General features: G+C 66.7%; 1 protein-coding gene across 2 annotated transcripts in view; it reads left to right on the top strand.

The window, feature by feature from the left end:
• The window catches only part of KIF26A (kinesin family member 26A), a 36486-nt gene that overhangs the window by 5465 nt on the left and 9656 nt on the right, over nucleotides 1-21365 (top strand). For both annotated transcript variants that reach the window (XM_044230609.1, XM_044230608.1), the window contains exons 2-4: nucleotides 5626-6078; nucleotides 12212-12402; nucleotides 19206-19395. In XM_044230609.1, the coding sequence (XP_044086544.1) occupies nucleotides 5866-6078; nucleotides 12212-12402; nucleotides 19206-19395 (594 nt within the window). In that variant the 5' untranslated portion in view covers nucleotides 5626-5865. The remainder of the gene's footprint in view (nucleotides 1-5625; nucleotides 6079-12211; nucleotides 12403-19205; nucleotides 19396-21365) is intronic.

Here is a 21365-nt window from a genome sequence, read left to right as displayed (position 1 = left end):
CCCCCAGCAGCACCCAGGCTTCAGCTCTTGCGGCTGGGCTGGGGCAGGGGTGGGTGGGCTCTGCCAGGCGCCTGGAGCTGGCCGATGTATAGTCCCATGTGTCCCAGGGCCAGGGGCTCTGCGTTCCCCTCCGACCTTGTGTGATGGATGCTGGCCTGCACCGCTGCCCGTTTCCAGGTGGAATCTGCCCGTCGTGGGCCTGCCCCATACCCTGCTGGGGGTAGGGTGGCAGGGTCGGCCTGTCCCTAAAAGTCACTGTCCCCCTTCACAGCTACAGCGCAAGGCCATAGCCCAGCCGCACGGACTTGGCCTGTCTAAAACCCAAGGGATTGTCTGGAAGCCATTTCTGTGTGGCTTGTTTGGCGGTTGCCCTTAATGTGGCCATGCGTCTCCTGATCTCGTCCCTGGAGTCCCCTTCCCTGGGCCCCATTCCTTCTCAAACCTTCCACACTTTGATCCCCAGCCTTGTTGCCCAAGCCCGCTGATCCGAGGGCCTCAGGCTCAGGCTCAGCGTAGCAGGGGGAGCGACGTGGTTCCCAGCGGCATGGGTGTGTGTGGACATGGGTCCGTGGCCCCTGGGCTCTGGCTCTGGTCCAGCCCGCGCAGTGGCCCGGCTGGAGGCCCGGGGCTGCCTGGCGGTGGTGTGTCTGGGTGCTGGATCCCGAGATGACCGTGGGATCCGTTCTGCCTCGTGTCTATCTTCTCCGCTGGGGCATCAGCGAAGAGGGTTGGCTGGGTTCGTGCTGTGGGAGGGGCTGCCCCCGTGGGGAGGGGGACCCCTCATCTCTCTGAACGCCCCTGAGGCCTGGTGGGGAGAGAAGCCTCAGGGCGGACACCCAGGGTACCTGGCTGGTGGGGCTTCGGAGAGCGGGCAGGGAGCTGGGCCGATGGGAAGGCTGCGGGCCTCAGAAAAGCACACTGAGCCCGACCACCCTACGTGGTGAGGGAGGCAATAACAGGCGGAGGGGTGCCCACGGTGCCCAAGACCCCTCGCGCTGGCTCTCTCCCTCCAGGGTTTGTGGGGATAACTGAAGTGCTGTGGGCCTGGGAGAGAGGGCTCTGCAGCAGGGCATCTTGGAGGGCCTCCTGGAGGAAGTGGCATTTGATCTTGGTTGGAATTACGCGCACAGAGAGGGGGTGGAGGTCCCGGGGGGAGGGAACACGAAGAGCTCCAAGATAGGGCTGGCTGGAGCACGCATGGAGACTGTCCCAGGGTGCCAGGGAGACACAGGGGAAACCAGGATGGTGTCAAGGGTCAGGGTGTGGTGGACGGGAGTCAGACTCCAGCCCTGGAGCAGAGGTTGGGGCCTGGAGTGTCCGGGGGCTTTGATTCAACAGCTGCAGCCAGGGGCTGTGTGCCGAGGTTCCCAGCAGGAGAGCGGGCGGGCCCGGCTCAGGGGCGGGCTGCATCCCGCACCTGTACCTGCCCTTTGCTGGCCCGTCCAGCCTTCCTGGGGTTCCGAGCCCTGCTGAGTGGCATCGGGAGCCCTGGGCATGGCCTGGCTTGTAGGGCACAGCGTGGGCCCCACCCTCGTGGTGAGACTCTGCTGTGCCCGTTGCTCGGATGAGAATGAGGTCCCTGGGGGCTGCAGCCACACCTGCAGACTCGGACTGAGAGCCACGGACTGAGAGCCACGTCTGGGTGAGCCCCAGGCTCCCGGAAGTGCGTGGAGCGCCTCCTCTGGGTGGCGGCGCTCCTGGGACCCCGGGCTCTCCGTCCCCTTCCCCTGGTCGAGGCCGTCCTGCTGATCTTGCCTTCGGCCGCCACGGTCCCCACCATGCTTGTGTGGCGTTGGGTGGAGGTCAGGGGAGGCCACTGAAGGGTCTCAATGAACTAGTGTGTGTCCTGAGCTGCCCAGCTGGCCGGTGCCAGTCCGCGCTGGGTGGGCCGGGCTGCACCCCTCCCCCGCTCTCCCCACCCTGGCCTCTGGCAGAGGAGGGGAGCTGGAGGCTGCTCTGGGGCCTTCGGAACTGCAGACTGATGGGCCTGGAGGGGTCTCCAGGATTCTGGCCGGCAGATGGGCCGGCAGTGTGGCTCAGGGGTCCCAGGTCTTCTGCCACACCCAGGGGACGTGGGTGGGCAGGGCCTCTGGCTGACCGTTGGGGGCTTTGGTGAGGGGCCTGGCTGGTGGGAGGGGCCAGGGAGGGGCACCCCCAGGCCTCAGGGCGCTCCTCCAGGCGTGGTGTCTGGGTCTCTCAGTCCCCCTGGAGGGTCTGCCAGTGGGCCCCCTTTCTAAAGACAGGGCGACCGGCCCAGGGAGAGTCGTCTTGTAGCTCTGAGGTCTGGGGGTTTCTCCCAACCGGGGAGCAGAGCCCCTTCCTTCCTCCCGTGTTGGCCTCAGCCTGGGGCTCTGGTCAGCTCCTGTCCCACCCTGCGGGCGGGCTCCGCTGGGCCTGGGCCTGGGCTGGGAGCGGCCTCTCCCGGCGGCTCATCCCTGCAGTCCCGCTGGGCCGCCGATGCAGGAGAAAATGGAAGGATTACTTAAAGCGGCTTGGAGAACCCGGAAAGCAGATGAAACATGGCAAGTCGTTACTTTGGGGGGGGGGGCTCCCTAAAACCCCGGTGGCGTGACGGGTGGGTGGTGCGCAATGCTAAATTGAATCAAATTAAGAAAAACATTTTCCAAATGCAAGTAAAATATCTGTTTAATTAGACTGTGGAGAGGAAATGAAAAGTAATATTTTGCAGTGGGGTAATCACTGTCTTTCGGAAGGTGCTGGGCTCCAGAGAAGGGGTAGGGGATGAGTCGTGTGGCCGCTGCTGTTCTCGGGGGTCAAGATTCCTGAAAATGGGCCAGCATCCCCTCTGGGGCTCGGGCCTGTGGACACTGGGAGCTGCCCGGAGGCCCCCGTGTCTGGGAGAGGAGAAGGGCTGCCCCCGCCAGCCTTCCCAGTTTATCGGAGCAGCGAGTGCTCCTTGCCCTGCCCTGCCCCGAGCTGGCCCAGCTCCGTCCGAGGGGCTCGGGGTCGGGTGGGGTCTCTGTGTGGTCACCCAGGGCAGGGCTCTGTGTCTCTGTCTCGGGTGTATGACATGAGACAAAGGTTTTGGAGATGCCCCTGCCCTTGTGCCAACAGGTCCCTGTGGCCCTGGGGTGTCAGCTGGGCCTTCCCCAGTGATGGGGGCCCCCTGGCTACCAGGGTGGGGGAGGGGTGGGTGGCCCCATGGTGGGCTTTGGCCTGGGATGGCCCCAGGTGTGTCTGGGCTGGGCCTCCTGGGGGCTTGTGAAGCAGGACCTGGGTTTGCTGTGGGCTCTCCCTCCCCACCCCCCACCGAAGCAGACCTCCTCAGTGCCCTCCTGGGGCTTCGATGCCCAGAGCCTGAGGCCTTGGTGGGCCTGGGGCCTCCCTGCCAGCTGCCATCTGAATTCCTGATGACACAGCTGGGAGGGGGGTTTGCTCTGGCTTCCTGCCGCCTTGCCGCCAGCGCCCTCCCCGCCCCCCCTTCCCGCCCCGGGTGCTGGTGGGGGGCCGGGGCCGGCTTAGGTCAGTGAACTCCCCCACCCCCTGCCCTGCCTTTCCTTCCTGCCTCCTCTGTGCTGGCCACGCAGGGGGTGCCAGGGGGCTCCCCCAGAGGCCTGAGGTCCCCAGGCCAGGCAGAGGCACTGGAACAATGGGCAGCTGGGTCTGGCTTGGGGGGGTTTGGCAGGGGGGTGGTGGTGCTGGGTGGAGCTGGGCTGCCTTTCAAGTCGCTAATGGCGTTAGCAGGCCTTCCTTCCCTCACACCAGCCACATTAGCAGCCTCCCGCCGAGTGGAAAAGCTGGAGTAATCAGAGCCGGGCCCTGGAAACCAGGCAGGGCAGTGACACGGACGAGCCTGGCCTGTGGCTGGGGGACTGGCGTCTGGGTGACATCTGTGGCCCCACGTGCCAGCGCCGTTGGGGGCTCTGGCCGAGCTTCCCCGGGCCTCCGCAGCACGCAGGGAAGCTGGGCGGTGGCTCGGGGCGTCCGCTCATGGGGACCGGACGTGGGGCACTCCGGACCTCGCCGGAGAGAATCCAGGCCTTCCGGAGGGACCCGCAAGTCAGGTGGCTGGTGTGGCGGGCCTGGCTCGGGGCCACCCTTTCATGGGAACTGATCTACTTGGGGCCTGTGGGGACAGCTGTGGTCTGAGGCCGAGGCCAGCGGGGCTTCCAGGGAGCGCAGGTGGTCCTGCGGAAGGGACAGCAGAGGTGGCGCCCCCTCGCAGCAAGGCCACCCCCCATAGCTGGTCCCCAGGGTCTGTGCACGGGGTTGGGCGGGCCACAGTTCAGGCCTGGGGAGCCTGGCTGGGGTGATTGAGATGCACATGGTGGAATGGTGGCCTCAGTTTCCTCTTCTGAGTAATGGGTGTATTGGGGGAAACTGTAGGGAGCGGCCTGGGGCCAGGTAGGGGAAGGCTCCAGCCCTGGGAAGTTGTCACAGGCCCCTGCTGGGTCAGGGAGGGGGCAGCTTGAGGTCCAGCCGAGTGGCCCAGCTGGCCACAGTGAAGATGTAGGCCCGCATTTGAGGTTGGTTCTCTGGAGAGTCCTGGGAAAGTCCTGGGTGGTCACGGCCACAGCTGGGCTGGGCCAGTGCTTTGTCGAGGGGCTGCCCTGGGCAGGCACCTGTGGCTGGGCCTTACCTCTCAGGGGAGGGGAGGATGTGGAGGGGCTGGCCTTGGCTTAGAGCCTGATCCCCATGGGGCTGCCCAGGGAGGCGTCCAGTCAGAGCCTGGTCGGGTGGTCGAGGGACAGAGCATGAGCCCTGGGACCAGGACTCTTGATAACGTTTTTCCAGTGAGGTTCCTTCTGAGGATTGGCTCTCTCTTCCTCTTCCTTCCAGAGGTGTCATCTCTTCCTGGAAGCCCTCCCTGACCTCCAGGCTCTGGGCTGCCCTGGCTCCTGTTCTTCGCCCTTTCTGGGCATCAGGCTCACAGAGAGAGCCATGTGTGCCCCTCGTGCAGTGCACAGCGGGGGGAACAGAGCCGCAGTGGCAGCCACCACGCCACACGGGCCCCGGGGACCACGTCCCTGCCTGTGGTCGAGCGGGCTGGGCACGGAGCCTCCTGCCTCCTTGCCAGCTAGCCCTGGTGTGTCCGTCCTCACCCCTCCCGGTGTCCTCGGTGACTTCTGCGGGAGGGGTGAGCTTGGGACCGCAGTGCTCTTTCCAGCAGGGAAAGAGCAGGGCTGGAGCAGGGCTGTAAGCCAGGGGGCCCCTTGTGGCTCTGGACGGATGTCGCTCTCGCTTGGGGGGGCCCCGGGGTGCCAACTGCACACATCAAGTCTGTGGGGGGTGGTCTGGCGCTGCTTTCTGCTGGCCTCCTGGCCGCTTTTTAACCCCCTGGCCCGGGCTCCTGGTGGCCTGGCTCTTGGACGGGGGGGGGCAGTGTGCCGAAGCCTCGTTAGCCAGGAGCGAGTGTGGTAATGAGGGCGGGGGAGGCCGGGAGCTGTCAGGGGCGCCGCTGGCCTCCCTGTGAAGCTCCGATAATTATTTTCCTGCCGGGCTTGTGCAGACGAAACTGTTGGGGGCTCATTCATCAGTTGGGGTGATGCAGCGGCCCCAGCTGTGCCTACGGTGGCACAGCGGCCTGTGCTGTGGAGGGTGAGGCCCCGGGGCAGGGTCCTGGGCCCCGGGCACTAACCGCTTTGTTCCTTGCTCCCTCCCCAGGACCCTTGCCTCTCTGCGTTGCTCCTCGACAAGCTGCCGGCCCCCGGGGTCCTGCCCGCCTGCCGCCCGGAGGCTGAGCGCCGCTGTGACGTCTGCGCCACGCACCTGACCCAGCTGACGCGGGAGGCCCTGCGGCTGCTGCAGGCTCCCGCCAGCCGCGACGCCCCCGACGCCCCCCATGGAGGCCCGGGCCTCGTGCCCTCCAGCCCCGGCTCCGGGACCAGCCCGCGGGACGCGTCCATGCCTGCGGGCCCGCCGGGGAGGCAGCCGGGCCGGGCGGGGCCGGACAAGAGGAAGGGGCTGGCCTGGCCATCTGGGCCCAGCGTCCAGGTGTCGGTGGCCCCGGCCGGCCTGGGCGGAGCCCTGAGCACAGTCACCATCCAGGCCCAGCAGTGCCTGGAGGGCATGTGGAGCGTCTCGAGGGTCAACAGCTTCCTGCCGCCATCCTGCCTGGTGAGTCCGCGCGGCTGGGTGGGTGGCTGGCCTCCTGGGGCCACCGGGCCGCGGGGTCCGACCTCTGGGTTCCTTCCTGGGGGTCCCGTCCATGTCTCTGCATGGCCCGTGCTGCGCAGGCTCAGCGGCTCCCCGCTGCGTCAGGGAGCCGAGCACGTGGCAGGAGGTTGCATCCAGCCGGCCAGCGGGGTCCCCGCGGCAGGGTCCTCCCGTGCCCCCGGTGCCTTCCCTTCGTGAGGCACCTGCGGGCATGGCCGGGACGGGTATTGGCTGCCCCTGCCTCTGAGGGCACGTGTGGCGCCGTGGGCTGGCGGGAGGGCTCCCGGGACAGGGTCAGACCCTCCTCCTCAGGGTGAGTGGCAGGGGAGCATCTCCTTGTGAGGGGGGATCTCCAGCGGCTGCCATGCCAGGTGCCCGCGAGGCTGTGGCTCAGCGGGCAGAGCTCGGAGTGTAGGTGCTAGGGGAGGTCTGCGTCCGCTCCCGCGGCCTCTCGGGAGATACCTCTTTTCAGTTGGCTGCAGAGTGGCCCCCGCAGAGGCTCTCGGGTGCCCAGATCGCTGCCCACACCAGGGGGCACGGCCTCTGCGGGACCAGCTCTGGGCACCAGTGGGTGCTGTGGTTGCCGTGGACTCGGGCCATGTGTCCTCCGGCAAAGCTCTGGGCCGGTGTCACTTGCGTGGGTTGGGATGAAGCTGGCGGGCCTTGGAGGGCGGAGCTGGGGCCGGCCGCATTCCCACCGGTCACAGGGCTGGGCTTCTGGTGGTTTCTCCCAGTGTCTGCCGTGCCCCCAGTTTTTCATCAGGCAGAAACTATCCAGGATAGGAGTTGGGAGGGGGGCTCTCCTGGGGCACTGGGGGAGCTGGTTTGGGTCATACGTGAGCTCACTGTCTTGGGGGCCGCCCTGGGAAGGCTGCTCTGCCCGAGCCTCAGGGGATACCTTCTCCCGAAGGTCTGTGCCTTTGGCAGTTCCCACCCTTTTAGCGGACTGAGACTGACAGCCCAGCACAGGGTTCATCAGGCAAACAAGTAGGAAGGACCTTCTAAGCAGAAGGAACCCTCTGTGTGGAGGCCCAGAGGTGTGAAGCCTGAGGCCTCCCTGGAGGTGTGAGCCTTGTCAGGAGGGAGGGCTGTGACAGGGAGCAGGGAAGGTGGAAGAGAGGTTGGGGCCTGGGACAGGCTGCGATGGTGTGTGCGGATACATGGAGAAGCATCCCGACTTCACCGGTGTCGCCCTCCTCTGAGCCAGAGGCCGAGACCGTGGCTGAGTATGAAAGCAAGTTGTTCTCCAGTCACGGCAGAGCTGGCTGCCCAGGCTGCCCAGTGAGTGTCTCTGAAGTAGAGCACCGGTGAGCCTTCCCTACGGGCCCTGTGTCCCATGGGGCTGGGCAGATGGAGGCATAGGGAGGGTCCCCAGCTGCTGGGCTAAGGTCACATACGGTCCTGAAGCAGGACAGACCCTGCCCTGTGCCCAGCCTGGGCTCCTGGGCCCTTCTAAGTCCAGGGCCAGGTCAGCATCAGTACATCCAGCACAGCCTTCGGAGAGATCTTGCCCTTGCTGGAGGCTGGATCCTGCGGCCCATTGCTGGGGCCAGTCCTCCAGAGGGCACTCTGTCCTTGGGGCCTCTCTGGCCCTTGGCAGCTTGGGGGTGGGGGGCACAGAGGCTCAGGGAAAACTTCGGGTCTTGAGTCAGCTTCTGGTTGGTGCGCAGATGGCCCCCGGGTGTGGTCTGGCTGCTTCTGACTCCTCCTTTGTTGAGTCCTGGGGTGAGGAAGGAAGAGGGCAGTCAGCCCCCACCAAGCGCGCACAGTGCCTCCTGGCCTGAGGCATGTGCTGGGGGGCAGCACTGAGCTGACGGGAAGCTCAGGAGAGCCGGGTGGCTTCCTGGAGGAAGTGACATTGAGCTGGGCCCAGTGGGAAGCCTCAGAGATGGCGGGCCCAGCATGAGGTGTGCTCAGGTGCTTAGGGACTGTGGGGGCCACTGGCAATAGCCAGAGGAATCCTTACCTGGGGAGGGAGCCGAATGCTTGTCTTACTGGGGCCTGGAGTGCTGGGCGGAGAGGGCGGTTGGCCTTCCCTGTGAGAGTGCCAGGAGGGGGAGGAGGGACAGGAGCTGCCAGTGGGAGCAAGGAGGGTCTGTGCAGCCGGCGTGGGCAGGCTTTATGCCTCCTTGGCCCCCGGAGGCGGGTGTCGCTGGCCTCTGGCCGGGCAGCCCCGCCAGCAGCCAGCACGTTGTAAAACGTGGCCATTGAAGGTTCTCTCTGTTTTCCGTCCACATCGATCGCGTTCGGGGCGGGCGAGAATGGATTTATACTTAGACGACCGTGCTGGCGATCAGTGGGAGATTATTAGACGCATAATAGAACTTTAGGATTCAGATGAGGTGATTTCCCCGGAACCGGGGCATCGATTGCTAGAGGTGGCTCTGGAATGTTCAACCGTCACGAGGAAATGCTCCTGGAGGGTGTGCGGTGAGTGTCTCCCACGGCCCATCCGCAGCCCAGGGCGCGACACCGGTCAGGCTAGCTGGGAGGGGCCGGGCAGCAGCCCTCCCATCTAGTGTGTGGGGAGGAGGCAGATTGCGGCAGGGATGGTCTTTGAGGGTGGGGCAGGGAACCAAGGCTCTGAGGGCCTGGAACATTCTGGGTGCTGTGGCTGGGAGGAGCCTGCCCCGTGCCCTCTGTGGGGTCAGGTCGGGGGTGTGGCCATCTGGAGAGCTAGCCACAGCTGTAGTCAAAACCGAAGCCCACCTCCCTCGTCTGGGAGCCCAGAGCTTGGCCCTTTCTGGCTCATTCCACCTCCCCAGTGTCCAGTGGTGCTCCGTGGATGTGGGGCAGTGGAGGCCCGGCCTGGATAGGGAAGCTGGAGGCTTCCTGGAGGAGGTGCTGCACATGTCTTTGATGTACAGTCAGGAGGTGAGGTCATTTTGGTGGGGGCCTGGGAGCGGGTGTCGCTGACCCCTGTAGCAGCCTGTTTGCCTGCCCTCGTCCCTGCCGTCCCCGGCGGGGTCTCAGGTGGGTGTCCACCCGGCCTCAGGAGTGTGTCTGGCAGAAGGTAGAGGGCTCTGGCCTGTCTCTCTGATCTGGCCCATTGCTGGTGCCCTCGCTCTGGGCCGCAGTTTACCCACCTGTAGGATGGACATCGGACCCGACAGCCCCCTCCTCCACGTGCTGCGGGGAAACTGCTTCTGTGACGGGAGGTGGGGGGTGGGACAAGGCGCTTGCTGGGGTCAGGACGTCCTTGGCCTGAGGCCCTGTCTGTGATCAGGCGGGGCTCTGAGAGGCAGCTGGGTTCGCCCAGTGAACCGCCAGTGCCCCGCGCTGGGTTGAGAGCGTCTGCAGGACCCCGTCCTCGCTGTTCCTGGCCCCTTGCCCCCTTGGCTGTCCCCACCGCCCGGCTTGAGACGGCCCCCAGTGAGGTGTTCGTCCCGAGGGGCAGGCGAATGCGGTCCTTCACGTGCTAGAGCTCGGGCCCAGATGGTTCCTGAGCAGCGTTAGTCTGGTGCTTCCCAGACGGTGCTCCCCGGAACCCCGGCACGGCCCGCCGGTGCTGGCTGGAGTTGGGTGCCTCCGCGGGGGCCCGCGGGACGGCGTGGCCTGCCTCACGCTCTCCGCTCTTCATGCTTCTCTTTCGTGGCTACTCCGCTGCCTCCATCTCGTTTTGTTCGGCGTCCGCCCGCCCCCCACCCCCGCACCCCTCTCTTCTGTCCTCCTGTTGTGGTCGCCCCTCCCTCCCCCTCCCTCCCGCTCCCTCCGGCGTCTTTTGGCATGCCCGGCTTCTGCTTCTGGCAGAATCGGCAGGGGCCGGCCCGGTGGCCGGAGCCGCGTCTCGGCAGCTCGTGGGACGGTGGAGCCGAGGCGCCTGTGGGACTCCCGAGACAGGTCAGTGCGGGCGGCCTGCGCCCTCGCCGGGTGGGGTCAGAGTGTCTGGCTGGAGGCGGACAGGCTGCATGGCACGGTGGGCTGGCCCGGACGTGGACGGAGTGGCCGTGGACGGCCATGGTGCGGCGGCTCTGTCCCCTCTGTGACCCTACCCCTGCTTCGGTCCCCTGCTGTCCAGGGTGCCTCACTGAACAGAGTGACCGGGCCTGGCCTGGGCTGCTGGGCCTGGGCACCATGGCAGACACCCCGGGGGCTGGATGGAGCCAGGGTGGGCACGGGGTGGGCGAGCCTCTGAACCCAGCCCCGCTCTGAGGAGCGCCCGCCCCAGCGGTCCCCGCGGATGTGGCAGAATGTCCCAGCCCCTTCCCTCCGCTCTGCTCGTTCGAGTCCGCTCTTTCCCAGGGAGCAGGTGCTTCTGGTGGTGCGGGAGGAACCCACGTTTGAGGCCAGGGTGTGTGTGTGAGACGGCCGCGGGGGGACAGGCAGACGGCCGGGCCGGCGGGGTGTCCGTGAGGCTGGCTGCCGCGTTACTCATGCAGCTCCCTGGAGGAGAAGCAGCTTCCGGTTCTTGAAGGCTGGGTCTAGGCCTGGCTTACCCTCCTTCTGGAAGGTTCCCTGTGAGCTGGTATCCCCTCTGTTCCAGCAGCCCCGATTCCCTCAGGTACAGGGGTCGTCTCCCAGCTGTGGGCTAGGTCTGTCCTGTGTCTGCGTCCCCGATAGGCTGTGTGCTCCTGGGAGAAACATTTACGGGCCACTTACAACCGGCCAGCAGGCTGTTAGCGCAGGGACATGGAGGAGACCAGGTACGTGCGAGAGTACATGAAAGGTGCTCGCGAAAGCCATCGGCATGGGAAACTGTGACACTGAGCATGGCCCCATTACTCCCGGGGGTGGGGTGCAGGAAGCACTAGACGGTGAAGGAAGCTGAGGCGGGGTCAGTGGGCCAGAGAGGCCTGGACAGGGCACACGAGGCAGGTGCAGGGAGGGGCCTGGGGAAGGAGAGGGCCGGCTGGGCTGGGTTCTGAGGGCTGCATAGGAGTTCCTGCCCTCTAGGCAGAGGCAAGGCAGGGGACAGGGTGTGGTGGGTGAGGGCCTGAGCTGTTTCAGGTTCACCCTTCTCTGCTGCTGACCTGTTCTCGAACGCCCCGGGGAGCGGCCACAGCCCTGGGAGCTGGGGAGGGTGTTGTGTGCCTTTCCTCCAGCTGAAAGTATGGAGTTCTCTGTGACTTCCTTTGCAGACATGGTTTGACTGTGTCCCAGGCGGGGTTTGGAAGCTGGTGCTGACTGTGGGCCGGGCAGGGTGAGACCCTCCGCCGTGGCGACAGGACCGCCTTCGGAATGTTCCTCCTGGGGATATGGTGGCTTGTCCTGTAGCCCCACCCTGGGCTCTGGCCGTGCCACTTGGGAGACCCCCAAGGACGTTGAGCCTTCCAGATGTGACTGCTGCCTGGGCTCCTCACCCTCAGGGTCACCAGGCAGGCCCAAGTCTGGTCAGCATGGGGACCCCGGTCCTCCCTGGTGGGCCTAGAGGATAGTGCTTGTCCACAATTCCTGGGGCTGAGTGGAACCCCGGAGGCCTGGAGACGAGGCGTGGTTCCCTGGAGAACCTTGAGGTGCGGCCGGGTGGCCTAGGGGCCGTGGATGGTGCTGGGGGTGGCCAGGCCGAGGCCGGCTGCTTCCCTCCTGCCCTGCCAGGGGCCAGGTCTGGCCTGGGGGTCCAGGGCCCAACAAGCGCCCATGAACGCAATACTCAGTGTAGCCAGACCTCAGGGTCGTTGGCACCGACTTAGGGATCATTCAGTTCCATTTCTGCTTCGTTACGGGGCTGTGTCCCTTTCTAGAATTTATTTTAGCTAATTAGTTGGAAATGCCAGAGTAGCATTTCAGATGACGGGAACATCGTACATTATCAGACACGGGGCAGTTAGTGCTTGTGACGAATATTTATTGTGGCCTCTTCCTGGCTCGTGCCTCTGGGCGCTTGCAGGTGGCTGGCCCGGGGCTGAGGGCGCGGGGCCTCCCCGTCCATCTGTCCCGACCACTGTGCCCACGGCGTTTCTGGAACCCGATGTGGGAGGGGCTGGCAAGTCTGGCCCTGGGGTGGGCGTGCGTGTCCATGTCTGCTGCAGGGGCCCTGCTGGCTGGCAGGTCGTGTGAGCGCGGGGCCCTGGGGCGCCTGCCGGGGCTCCGGGGCATGCGGCTCGGGCTCCCCAGCGCACGTGCGTTCCTCAGCGGGCTCCCTCCCTCCCGCCAGGCTGAAGCGGCGGTGGCTGCCGTGGCAGTGGCGGACTCTGTCCGGGACGGTGCCCCCAGCTTGGGCTCTGACGGTGTGTCGAAGACGTGGGGCCTCAGCGGGGCCTGCAGGACGGCGCTGGTCACCCCGGCCCCGGGCACCCCGGCGGGGGGCTCCCCAGGCCCGTCAGCGGCAGCCTCCTTCTTCATTAGGTACGTCCTCTGCGGCTTCTCGGGGGGGCCTGGGTCTGGCGCGCGGCCCCCGAGCGCTGTGGGCGGGGACCTCGGCTGCCGGCCCCTGTGGCCCACGGGCCTTCCCCGCGAGAAGGGCGGCCTGGCTGCTGCCCGGTGGGGCAGATGGGGGCGGACGGGGGGACCGCCGCCCCCGGGCACTGTGTCAGCGGCCGTGGGCAGCGGAGACCTCTCGGCCCGGGGGTGGGATGCCACCACAGACAGGGTGCGGATGGAGTCCCGGGAGGCTCAGCCCTCGGTGACCTGGGGTGTGGGCTGGGCCGGTGTGGGCTGGGGCTGCAGATTTCAGTCCGGGAGCACGAGGGTGGGACAGGGCTTGCGGGAGGGTCCTGGGATGATGGAGGACTTTGGGGAGAGCTAGGGGGGGTGTCCTGGAGGGCGGGGTCGTGGAGTGTTCCGGGCGGCAGCGTGCTGGCGGCTGGCACGGTTGCTGTGGTTAGAATCAGCTCCAGGAGCCGTGTCGTCCTGTCCGGCCCAAGCGCTGGTGGGTGCACGGGACCGGAGCCCTGGGTGTGGGCCCCAGGTCCAGGGGATGTGGGCTGGGGCAGCCCAGGCCCGGCAGGCCCGGCAGCGGCGGGGGAGGGAAGTGCGGTGGGAGCAGGGCTCTCTTCCCCGCCCGCTGTCCCCGGGGACAGGCACCCCTCCCGGCAGGGCGCAGGGGTTCTGCAGACAGGAGGCCGAGCTCTCATCCTGCGTGGAGGCCCGCGGCTTACAGGATATAATGGTGGTAATGAACGGTAATGGCAGGACCAGCCGCGGGTCACTGTCCCATTAGCAGCCCTGGCGGGCACTGATAAACTTGTCCATGAATCATGTGCGGCGGCGGCAGCCGGGCACCTTATCAGCACGGGCTGTGGGTTTGCCTGGGGGGTGAGTGGTGCTGTGTCTCCGGCTGGTGAGTGCTCTGGCTGTGGGGCTGGCGGGGGCTCTGCCCCGTGGCTTGGGGGTCCCTGTGAAGGGCAGGAGAAGGGCAGAGCAGTGAAGGACCCTCCGGGGTTCACCTCCGTCTCCAGGGCTGTCCGTGGTGGCCACGCTCTGCGCTCCCACCGGCCGGAGGCTCTTCTGCCTTCTGGGAAGGAAGACCGGCCCTGGCGGTCCCAGTTCTGGGGGCCACACTGGCTCATTAGTAACCCCGAGCCTGCCAAGCAGGTGCTGGCTGCCTTTTGTCTCCCTGGGAGCAAGGCTGCTGCTGACCTTGGGAAGTTACCATAGAAACAAGTGCTGGGGACCGCGGGAGGCAAGTTTCCCGAAGGGGCGGGAGGCGTGCGCAGTGCCGGCTGCCATTACTTCCAGCCTGTTGGACGGCCCTGAATCTAGCCGCTTCGAGAAGAGTCATGGGCCCAGCTGGGGGCGGGGGGCGTGTCTGGTGGGGAACGCCGTGCGGAGCTGTCGCCGGACTCGGGTCAGAGACCGCCCGCGCGCTGGGGTCGCAGGACCCTTAAGCTCGGGGTGGGATGGGAGCGCCGGTGTGGTGGGGAGGCTGCGGCTCGGAGGAGGGGCCAGTCCGGGGTCCCTGAGAGACCGCACCCCGTGGGGGCCGCCGGCATGCGCGGGGCTGCGTGCTCTGTGCTCCCGCCTCTGCCCCTCGCCAGGCTCCTTAGGGACGGAGCCGAGCCGAGCCCACGCCCTGCCCCTGGGCCGGCCGGCATGGGTGCGCATGGAGACAGCTTGGACCGCGGTGCGGCGTGGGAAGGGACAGAGCCGGGTGCTGTCCATGCTGCTGGGGACAGTCCACGGAGGTGGACTTGGAGGGCTGAGTAGGAGCCGGCGTTTGCCAAGGGGAGGCAGAACGGGCTGGAGGTCGGGCGTGTGGGTTCCCTTTGTTCCTGGAGCACCACCTGCGCGACCCCACCTGGCCTCCGGCCTTCCCATGACTTCTGAGCTCCTCACCCCGGTGTGGGGAAAGCGAGGTGGCGTGTGGTTGCATGGGGGCCGGTGTCCAGGACCTCGTTGACGCTCACGGGCCACCGAGCGGGGCTGAGGCTGGGCGCCCCGCACCCCTCACCCGCGTCCCCCACTGGGGCCTGCCGGGCCGTTCGGGCATGGTGGCCACGGCTGTGGTCGGAGCGCGGTGCGCCCACCCGGCCAGAGTTCTGAGAAGGCCGGGCTACATGGCGCGGGCAGCCAGAATTACATTTTTTCTGGAGGATTTCGTCACCTTGCCCCCTTCCTGAGCCCTCCGGCTCCCAGCTCGCAGGCTCTCCTCCTCCAAGATGTCTCCATTAGTGGTCGCTTGGACCTTTCTGGGGACCCCCTCCCAAATTCCTGAATGGAGAGGCTTTGGAAGAATGGCTGGGGTCTCCTGGGGAGGGGCCGGGAGGGGGAGGGGTGAGGTTTCCTTCAGGTGCCGGACCGCCCGCTGCACTCACAGCTGCTCCCCCGCCCCAAGTGCAGCCCCCGTGGAGCCCCCTCCATGGTGTCTGCCTGGACCCTTGGCCCACGGAATGGCCGGCCCGGCACCCAGCAGAGGTGGGGAACCAGAGGGGTGCTGCCCGGGGCCCGCAGAGCGGGAGGGCTCGGGGGGAGGAAGCCTCAGTCTCTGGGTGAGGTTCCCAGGGTTTGCGAGAAACGCCAGCCGTGGTAGGAGGGGTCTGGCTACGGGGACCTTGGTCCCTGGGGTCAGCGGTCTAGGTCCTCTCAGCAGCCCTGCACCTCTGGGCCCCCTGCGGGCAGACCTGGGGGCTCTTGGCACCTGTGGGTGGCAGTTCCCCTTGGGGTGGATGCTGGGGGGTGGGTACTGGGGGGCGTGGCCGGGGCCATCAGCCTCCTCCCCCAGTTAAGCAGCTCTGGGTTGGCCCCGCCCAATGCTCTTGAGTCAGCAGCGTCCCCAGACCCGCCCACAGGTAAGGCCTCGCCATGCCATCGAGGCCAGCTGCCCCAGAAACCACCCTCTGGCTGGGAAGAGGCACTTCTTTGTAAAGAGGCAAATTACTCCCTGGGGGCGTGGGAGGTGCCCGTCCCCCAGCCACTCTCTCATTCATTCATCCATTCGCTCACCTGCACCCCGTTCATCTGTTCACCACACCCGCCTCTCCGTGCACGCGCCCCTGCTCCTCGCACCCGCTCACCCGCGCCCCTGCTCCGTGCACCTGCTTACCTGCGCCCCTGCTCCTCCATGCACCCCCTCACCCGCACGCACCCCTGCTCCGTGCACCCGCTCACCCACGCCCCTGCTCCGTGCACCCGCTCACCCGCACCCCTGCTCCGTGCACCCGCTCACCCGCTCCCCTGCTCCGTGCACCCGCTCACCCGCGCCCCTGCTCCGTGCACCCGCTCACCCGCGCCCCTGCTCCTTGCACCCGCTCACCCGCTCCCCTGCTCCTTGCACCCGCTCATCCACGCCCCTGCTCCGTGCACCCGCTCACCTGCGCCCCTGCTCCTTGCACCACCCGCTCACCCGCACCCCTGCTCCTCCACGCACCTCCTCTTCCATGCAACCCCACATCCACTGACCCACATACCTGCTGACCCAGGCACCCACTGACCTGTGTTCCCATGCACTCGCTTACACATTCACTGGCCCACTGACTCACCCTCTCGCTCACCCACGCCCCCAGGCCATGTCAGGGCATCCTGAGCTCCCCATGTTGCCTTGGGCTTGGCAAACTCCCGCCCTTGGGAGACCCTGCCTAGTGGATGAACACAGCCTCAGGAACTTGTGTCTTGTGTCACAGAACAGGGACTGGTTCCTGTAGTAGCAGGAGGCAGAGGTTCTGCCGAAGCCCAGCGTGGGGGCATCAGGGCGGGCTTCCTGGAAGAGGGTCTTCTGAGGGGTGAAGTCGCTGTTTGTCTGGCTTCTCTTCCAGCCACTCAGACTTGCCTGCACTCCCCTGCCAGTCTCACCTCCTGCTCCTCCTCCCCCCTGCAGGTCCCACCCTGGGCCCCCAGGCTGTCCTGGGCCTGGGTGTGGTGCTCTGTGAGGCCCCAAATCACCACCCTCTGTTCCCTGTGACTTCACTGCTCAGAAACCAGGTCTGGGCCTCCAGAAAGCTGCAGGCCCAGAGGTGCAAGGGCCGGCCTGACCCCCGGAGGCCCCCCCACCCTTGCCTGTCCAGACCTATGGACTGAGGTGCAGCCGCTGGGATTGTACCAGTAGTTACCAGGGGCCTGGATTCCATCAAAGGGGAGCGCGCAGTCCGGGGCCCTTGTTAATGCAGCTGCTCGCCTTTGAGTCACGCCTGCTGGGATGAGCCTGTGAGAGCAGGACCCGGAGGGCCGGGCGGGCCAGGGCACAGCTCCTTAGCTCCCTCCGGGGCTGACCACAGGGCTGGGGAGGGAGGAGGGGGTGCCCTGGGTTAGATCAGATTGCAGGATGGAGACACCTGGCCCATAACATTCCAGACTCCCAGGGCTGGCGGGTCCTCAGAAGGTGCCAGGCCCCACCTCTGTGCAGACATGACTGGGATGTGTCCAGTGGGGAAGGACACGTCCCCACGCCGCAGTGCTAGGGCCCTGAGGGTGGCCTGCCTGTGCCGAGGTCTGTGCTGCAGACCCCTGGCTCTTGAGAGGGTCGCAGAAGGGGCAGAGCCCTCGTGGCCTGCTGTGGGACCCACTAGGCAAAGCTCTGCCCTTTGGTGTAGCCTTTGCAGACTGGAGGCTCCGGCCGAAGTTGCTCTGGCCATCAGCCACAGGTCTGGATCCCCTGGAGGCTTCGGGTTGTGCGTTCACACCGCTGCGGGGCCCAGGCTGACCCTGCACGCCCCGGGGGGGGGGGCTTTCGGGGGTGGGGGGCCATGCCTTAGCCGAGGCCGTTTGCTGGTCTGTCCAATCAACTTGAGGACCTGACTGACGCCCTCCCATGCATGCTGGGGTGGGGCGGCCCCTTGGTGCTGCCCTTTCCCCAAATCCTGGGAACAGGCCCCATGGCACTTCCATTTACAGAAGAGGAAGTGAGTCCCTGGGGCCTGGCTGACCTTCGCAGGCTCAGCTTAGTTCCCCGGTCGTGCTTGCACCTGCGGAGTCCCCCCTCCTGGGCAGTCCTACCCCTGGGGGCAGTGCGAGGCAGGGGGCCGGGCTGCCTGCTGGGGGCTCATTCTCCGGTCCGGGCTACAGTTCTTTCCCATGGGGCGGCTGGCAGGAGGCTGTGGCGTTGCCCAGGGTGGTTGGAGTCCAGGACGGGCGTTGAGGCTGGGCGGCAGTCAGGGTAGAGGAGCCCTAGGCTCCCACAGCCCCCTGCCCAGCCCTCACGGCCCCCAGGGTTGGTGCCGTGGCCGTTTGGGTTGTGGCGCTCCTGTGGCCTTCTTAGAGCTGCTCCTGCGTCCACTCACTGCCACTTGCTCATTCCGCGCCCAGGGGACTCTCTCCGCCGCCACTCGGCCCCTGGTCTGCTGGGTGACTCTCAGGCAGGCAGAGGGGGAGCAGGGTTTTTTCCTTGCAGGCGGTTTTGAGGTTTACAAGTAGGTGGGAATCGGGCTCATGCGGGCTTGTGGCCCGAGAGACCAAGCACCCCAGCTCAGGGCTCCCGCACCCCGAGTTGCTGGGGCTCGTCCTGGGGTGGGCCCCACCTGCAGACCCCCCACCCCAGGCGCCCACCGGCGCCCTGCCCCCGCTCTGTTAGGCTCCGGCCCGTCGGAAATTACTTTTATTTCCCGCCACGACGCCCCGCTCCGAGGAAAGCGGTCCCCGGGGGCTCTTGGAAGACAGCTCCTAGTTAAGCTGAGCAAGACCTCGGAGCGGGAGCCTTGCTGAGGGCTGGGCGGCCCCGCGTGGGCAGGCCCTGCTGTGGGCGTGCTTCGGAGGTAGGGCTCTGGGGTGGCAGTGGGCCCCGCAGGGAGCTGGGCGGAGGTGCAGGTGGGTGTTGGTGGGGGCGTCAGCGGGGGGCTCGGATCGCATCCCGATCCCTTTTCTCTCTGGGGGCCCCCGCCCGCGGGAACGGGGCGACTGAGGCCAGGCCCTCCGGGCAGTGGGAGTGGAGTGCGAATATGGAGCGGGCCCATCTGTGTCCCCGCTGTACCCCTTGCAAGGGGCTGCCCTTGGAGGGTGGGTGCTCCCGACGCCAGGCCAGCTCTCCCTGGGGCCCCGGGAGAGCGGGCTGGCCGGCTGCAGGGGCCGCGGTGGGGAGAGCCTGGCAGGAGGGTCCATGGGAGCCACGGCCCCGGGTGTGGTGGGCCTGTGCTGGGCACGCGCGTGTGGGAGGGCGCCCTGGGACTCCGGAACCGTGCCTCTCACAGGTGCGCCGGGAGCCTCTCTGGGGTCAAGGAAGACCCTGGGGTCTGGGGAGGACTGTGGGTCCCCTGGGGACGCTGTGGGGCTGGCAGGTTCCAGTGCCAAGCGGAGTGTGGGGCCGGAGGATTGTGGGCAGGACCCAGAGGGCCGCAGAGGAGAGGGCGGTGGGTTGGGGCCTGGGGGCCACGGGATCAGGGCAAGTGGGCTTCGTGGAGCTTCTCCTGGCCGCCGGCATGGCCTAGGGTTCCTTGGCTGCCTTGGTTCCTCAGGGCCGCATACAGGCGCCTGCGCTGGTCGTGTCAGCATGTGCTAGCGGTGGGGAGACTGAGGCACAGAGAACAGGTCACCATGCCTGGGAAGAGCTGACCCCAGCACGCTCCAGCCAGTACCCCCCCCCCCCACCGCAGCAGCTGCTGGGTTGCACCTGAGGGCCAGTTGAGGTTGGTGGGAGGAAGGTGCGCGCCGGGCAGGGTGGGGGGAGGGGAGGGGCGTCTGCCGCCTGGCCTGGCAGGGATGTGGCCGTGGGGCCGACCTGGGGCAGGACAGGCGCCCAGGACCGCGCCGAGAGCCCCACCTGGTCCCTCTCCTCCCCTCCTCAGGGCTGCCCAGAAGCTCAGCCTGGCCTCCAAGCGCAAGAAACCTCATCCGCCGCCGGCCCCTGCTGCCCGCAGTGCCTCCCCGTACCCCACGGACTTCAGCGGGGTCCTGCAGCTGTGGCCGCCCCCCACGCCCCCCTGCTTGCTCAGGGCCGCCTCCAAGGTCAAGGACAATCCCGGCAGCATCGGAAAGGTAGACCCACTGCTGATGTGGGGGTGACCCCTGGGGCTTGGGGGTGGGATGAAGCTGGGGGTGTCCGAGGAGGTGCTGGGAGGGGTGCTGGGTGTGGAGGGATCCGGCGTCCTTCTCCCAGGTTGGACGAGGTGGGGTGCAGGCAGGGAGACCGAGGCCCAGTTCCACGTTGGAAGCTCGGGTCCTGACAGGAGCCTCAGAGACTGTGGTGGGGCTTCAGGAAATGGGTGGGGGTTCCAGGGGCTCGTGCTGGTCTCGTTGGGGTGGGACAGCCAGGGCTCCCCGGGACTGGGCTCTGACCCCCTGGGGACCCCCATACTCTGTGTCTGTTGGCATGCTGCCCTGAGGTGAGGCTCCAGGGAAGGGATGGGACCCCTCCAGGCCAACATGTGATCATCTGGTCAGGTGGGGAAATTGGGTCTGGGGGGTGCAGGGAAGGGCCTTGTCCTGGAACAGGCTGGCTGGCCCCTGGCTCCGACCCCTGGCTCCTGTGGCCTTTTGCCGAGACTAGGCTTTTGTCTGGGCCCCGTCGGGTCGCTTGTAACTGCACCCTGGCCTCACTCAGGGTCCTGCGGGCGTGGGTTGTGTGAGCGCGTTTTGAGGTGCGTTCTCTGTGCCCATGGGGGGCGGGGGGCCGAGGCACGCCCCACAGCTCTGGGCAGGAGGACGGGCCCCGCCCGAAAGCACAGCCTGAGCTTTTTCCTGACTTTCTGCCCACGCTGCTCCCATGGGCCACTCCAAGGTACACCCCTGAGGGTGGTTGGGGGTTGGGGTGGGTCCACCGTGGGCCCACACCCTGGCACCCCGGCACCCCACACCCCCAGCCTCTCCAGCGCCCAGAGGCTAACCCCCCGCAGAGGTGGTTGGCTGGGTTCAGGCTCTCCCCAGCAGGCCCGCCCTACCCAGCCTGGGACCGGCCTCCAGGGCCTTGGGCTCCTGGTGACCCTGAGGGGCCCCAGGCCTGAGCCACACCCCCGAGTCTCATGGTGACTCTGCCAGGCTGCTCCTTCTGGAAGCCTTTTCTCACCCTGTCACCCCCAAGCCCTCACGAGATTCAGAGCCTACATGGCCAAGCCTCGTGGCGTCAGTGTCCCTGGGAGCTAGAGGAGGGACTCTCCGCGCCGCCCGCTGGGCCGTGGAAGGGCCTGGGCGGTGGTGGACACGCTCAGCTGGACAGGGCAGAGTGGCTGCAGGGGAAGGGATCCAGCAGCTCCGGGGCCTGGCTCTGACCTTGGCCTGCTCACTTGGCAGGTCTGGACCATCTGTCTGAAAGCAGGGGTGGGTAGGGGTGGGCCACGCGTCTCCAGCACTGGGCCACCTCCTCCTGGGGCCCGGTCTCCACCCAAGTATTCTGGGGCTGGGAGCTCCTCCCTTTTCTACGTGGTAGACTAGCCCCCTCCCCTCCCCCTGCCCCAGTCCCTCCATACAGGGAGCCCCTGGCCACCAGCCCCCCCGCTGCCCACCCCCCTCCAGCCTGTGCCCCCTCTCTCTGGCTCTCTGGATGTTATTTGCACGAATGTCACAGTCAGAAATGCCTCCTGAAAGGCATTTCATATTGTCACAGAAAAGAAGTTAGATTACGCTCGATTTCTGACATTAATGTGCTACTTAAGATAATTCATCATCTCGCAGTATTAAAAAAGACATCCTTTCTGTGGGTGCGGAGCGGCGCCCCTCCCCCCTGGCTGCCTGGGCCACCTCTTAGGAGTGGAAGCCCTTTTTTATGCAAAACGTGTTTTTTCCTACCTGGCAGCCATTCAGCGCTGCTTTGTAATATCTGAACATTTGGGGGAGAGACTCAGCCGCCCTTGTCTCCTGCAAAGATCCTGTCATTTCCTGAATGAGAGGATCCTTACAGACAATGGCCCGTGCGTTCAGCTAGGATGGGGTGGCCTGACGGGGGCCGCCTGTCCCCTCGCCGCAGGGTGGGGTCCCTGCGTGGGGACTCGTGGCTGGCTCCCGGCACCACT

This window comes from Neovison vison, chromosome 13, assembly GCF_020171115.1.
Source record: "Neovison vison isolate M4711 chromosome 13, ASM_NN_V1, whole genome shotgun sequence".
NCBI classification, from domain to species: Eukaryota; Metazoa; Chordata; class Mammalia; order Carnivora; family Mustelidae; genus Neogale; species Neogale vison.
Note: the sequence above shows the minus strand (reverse complement) of the source record. Positions and strands in the feature narration are given on the sequence as shown.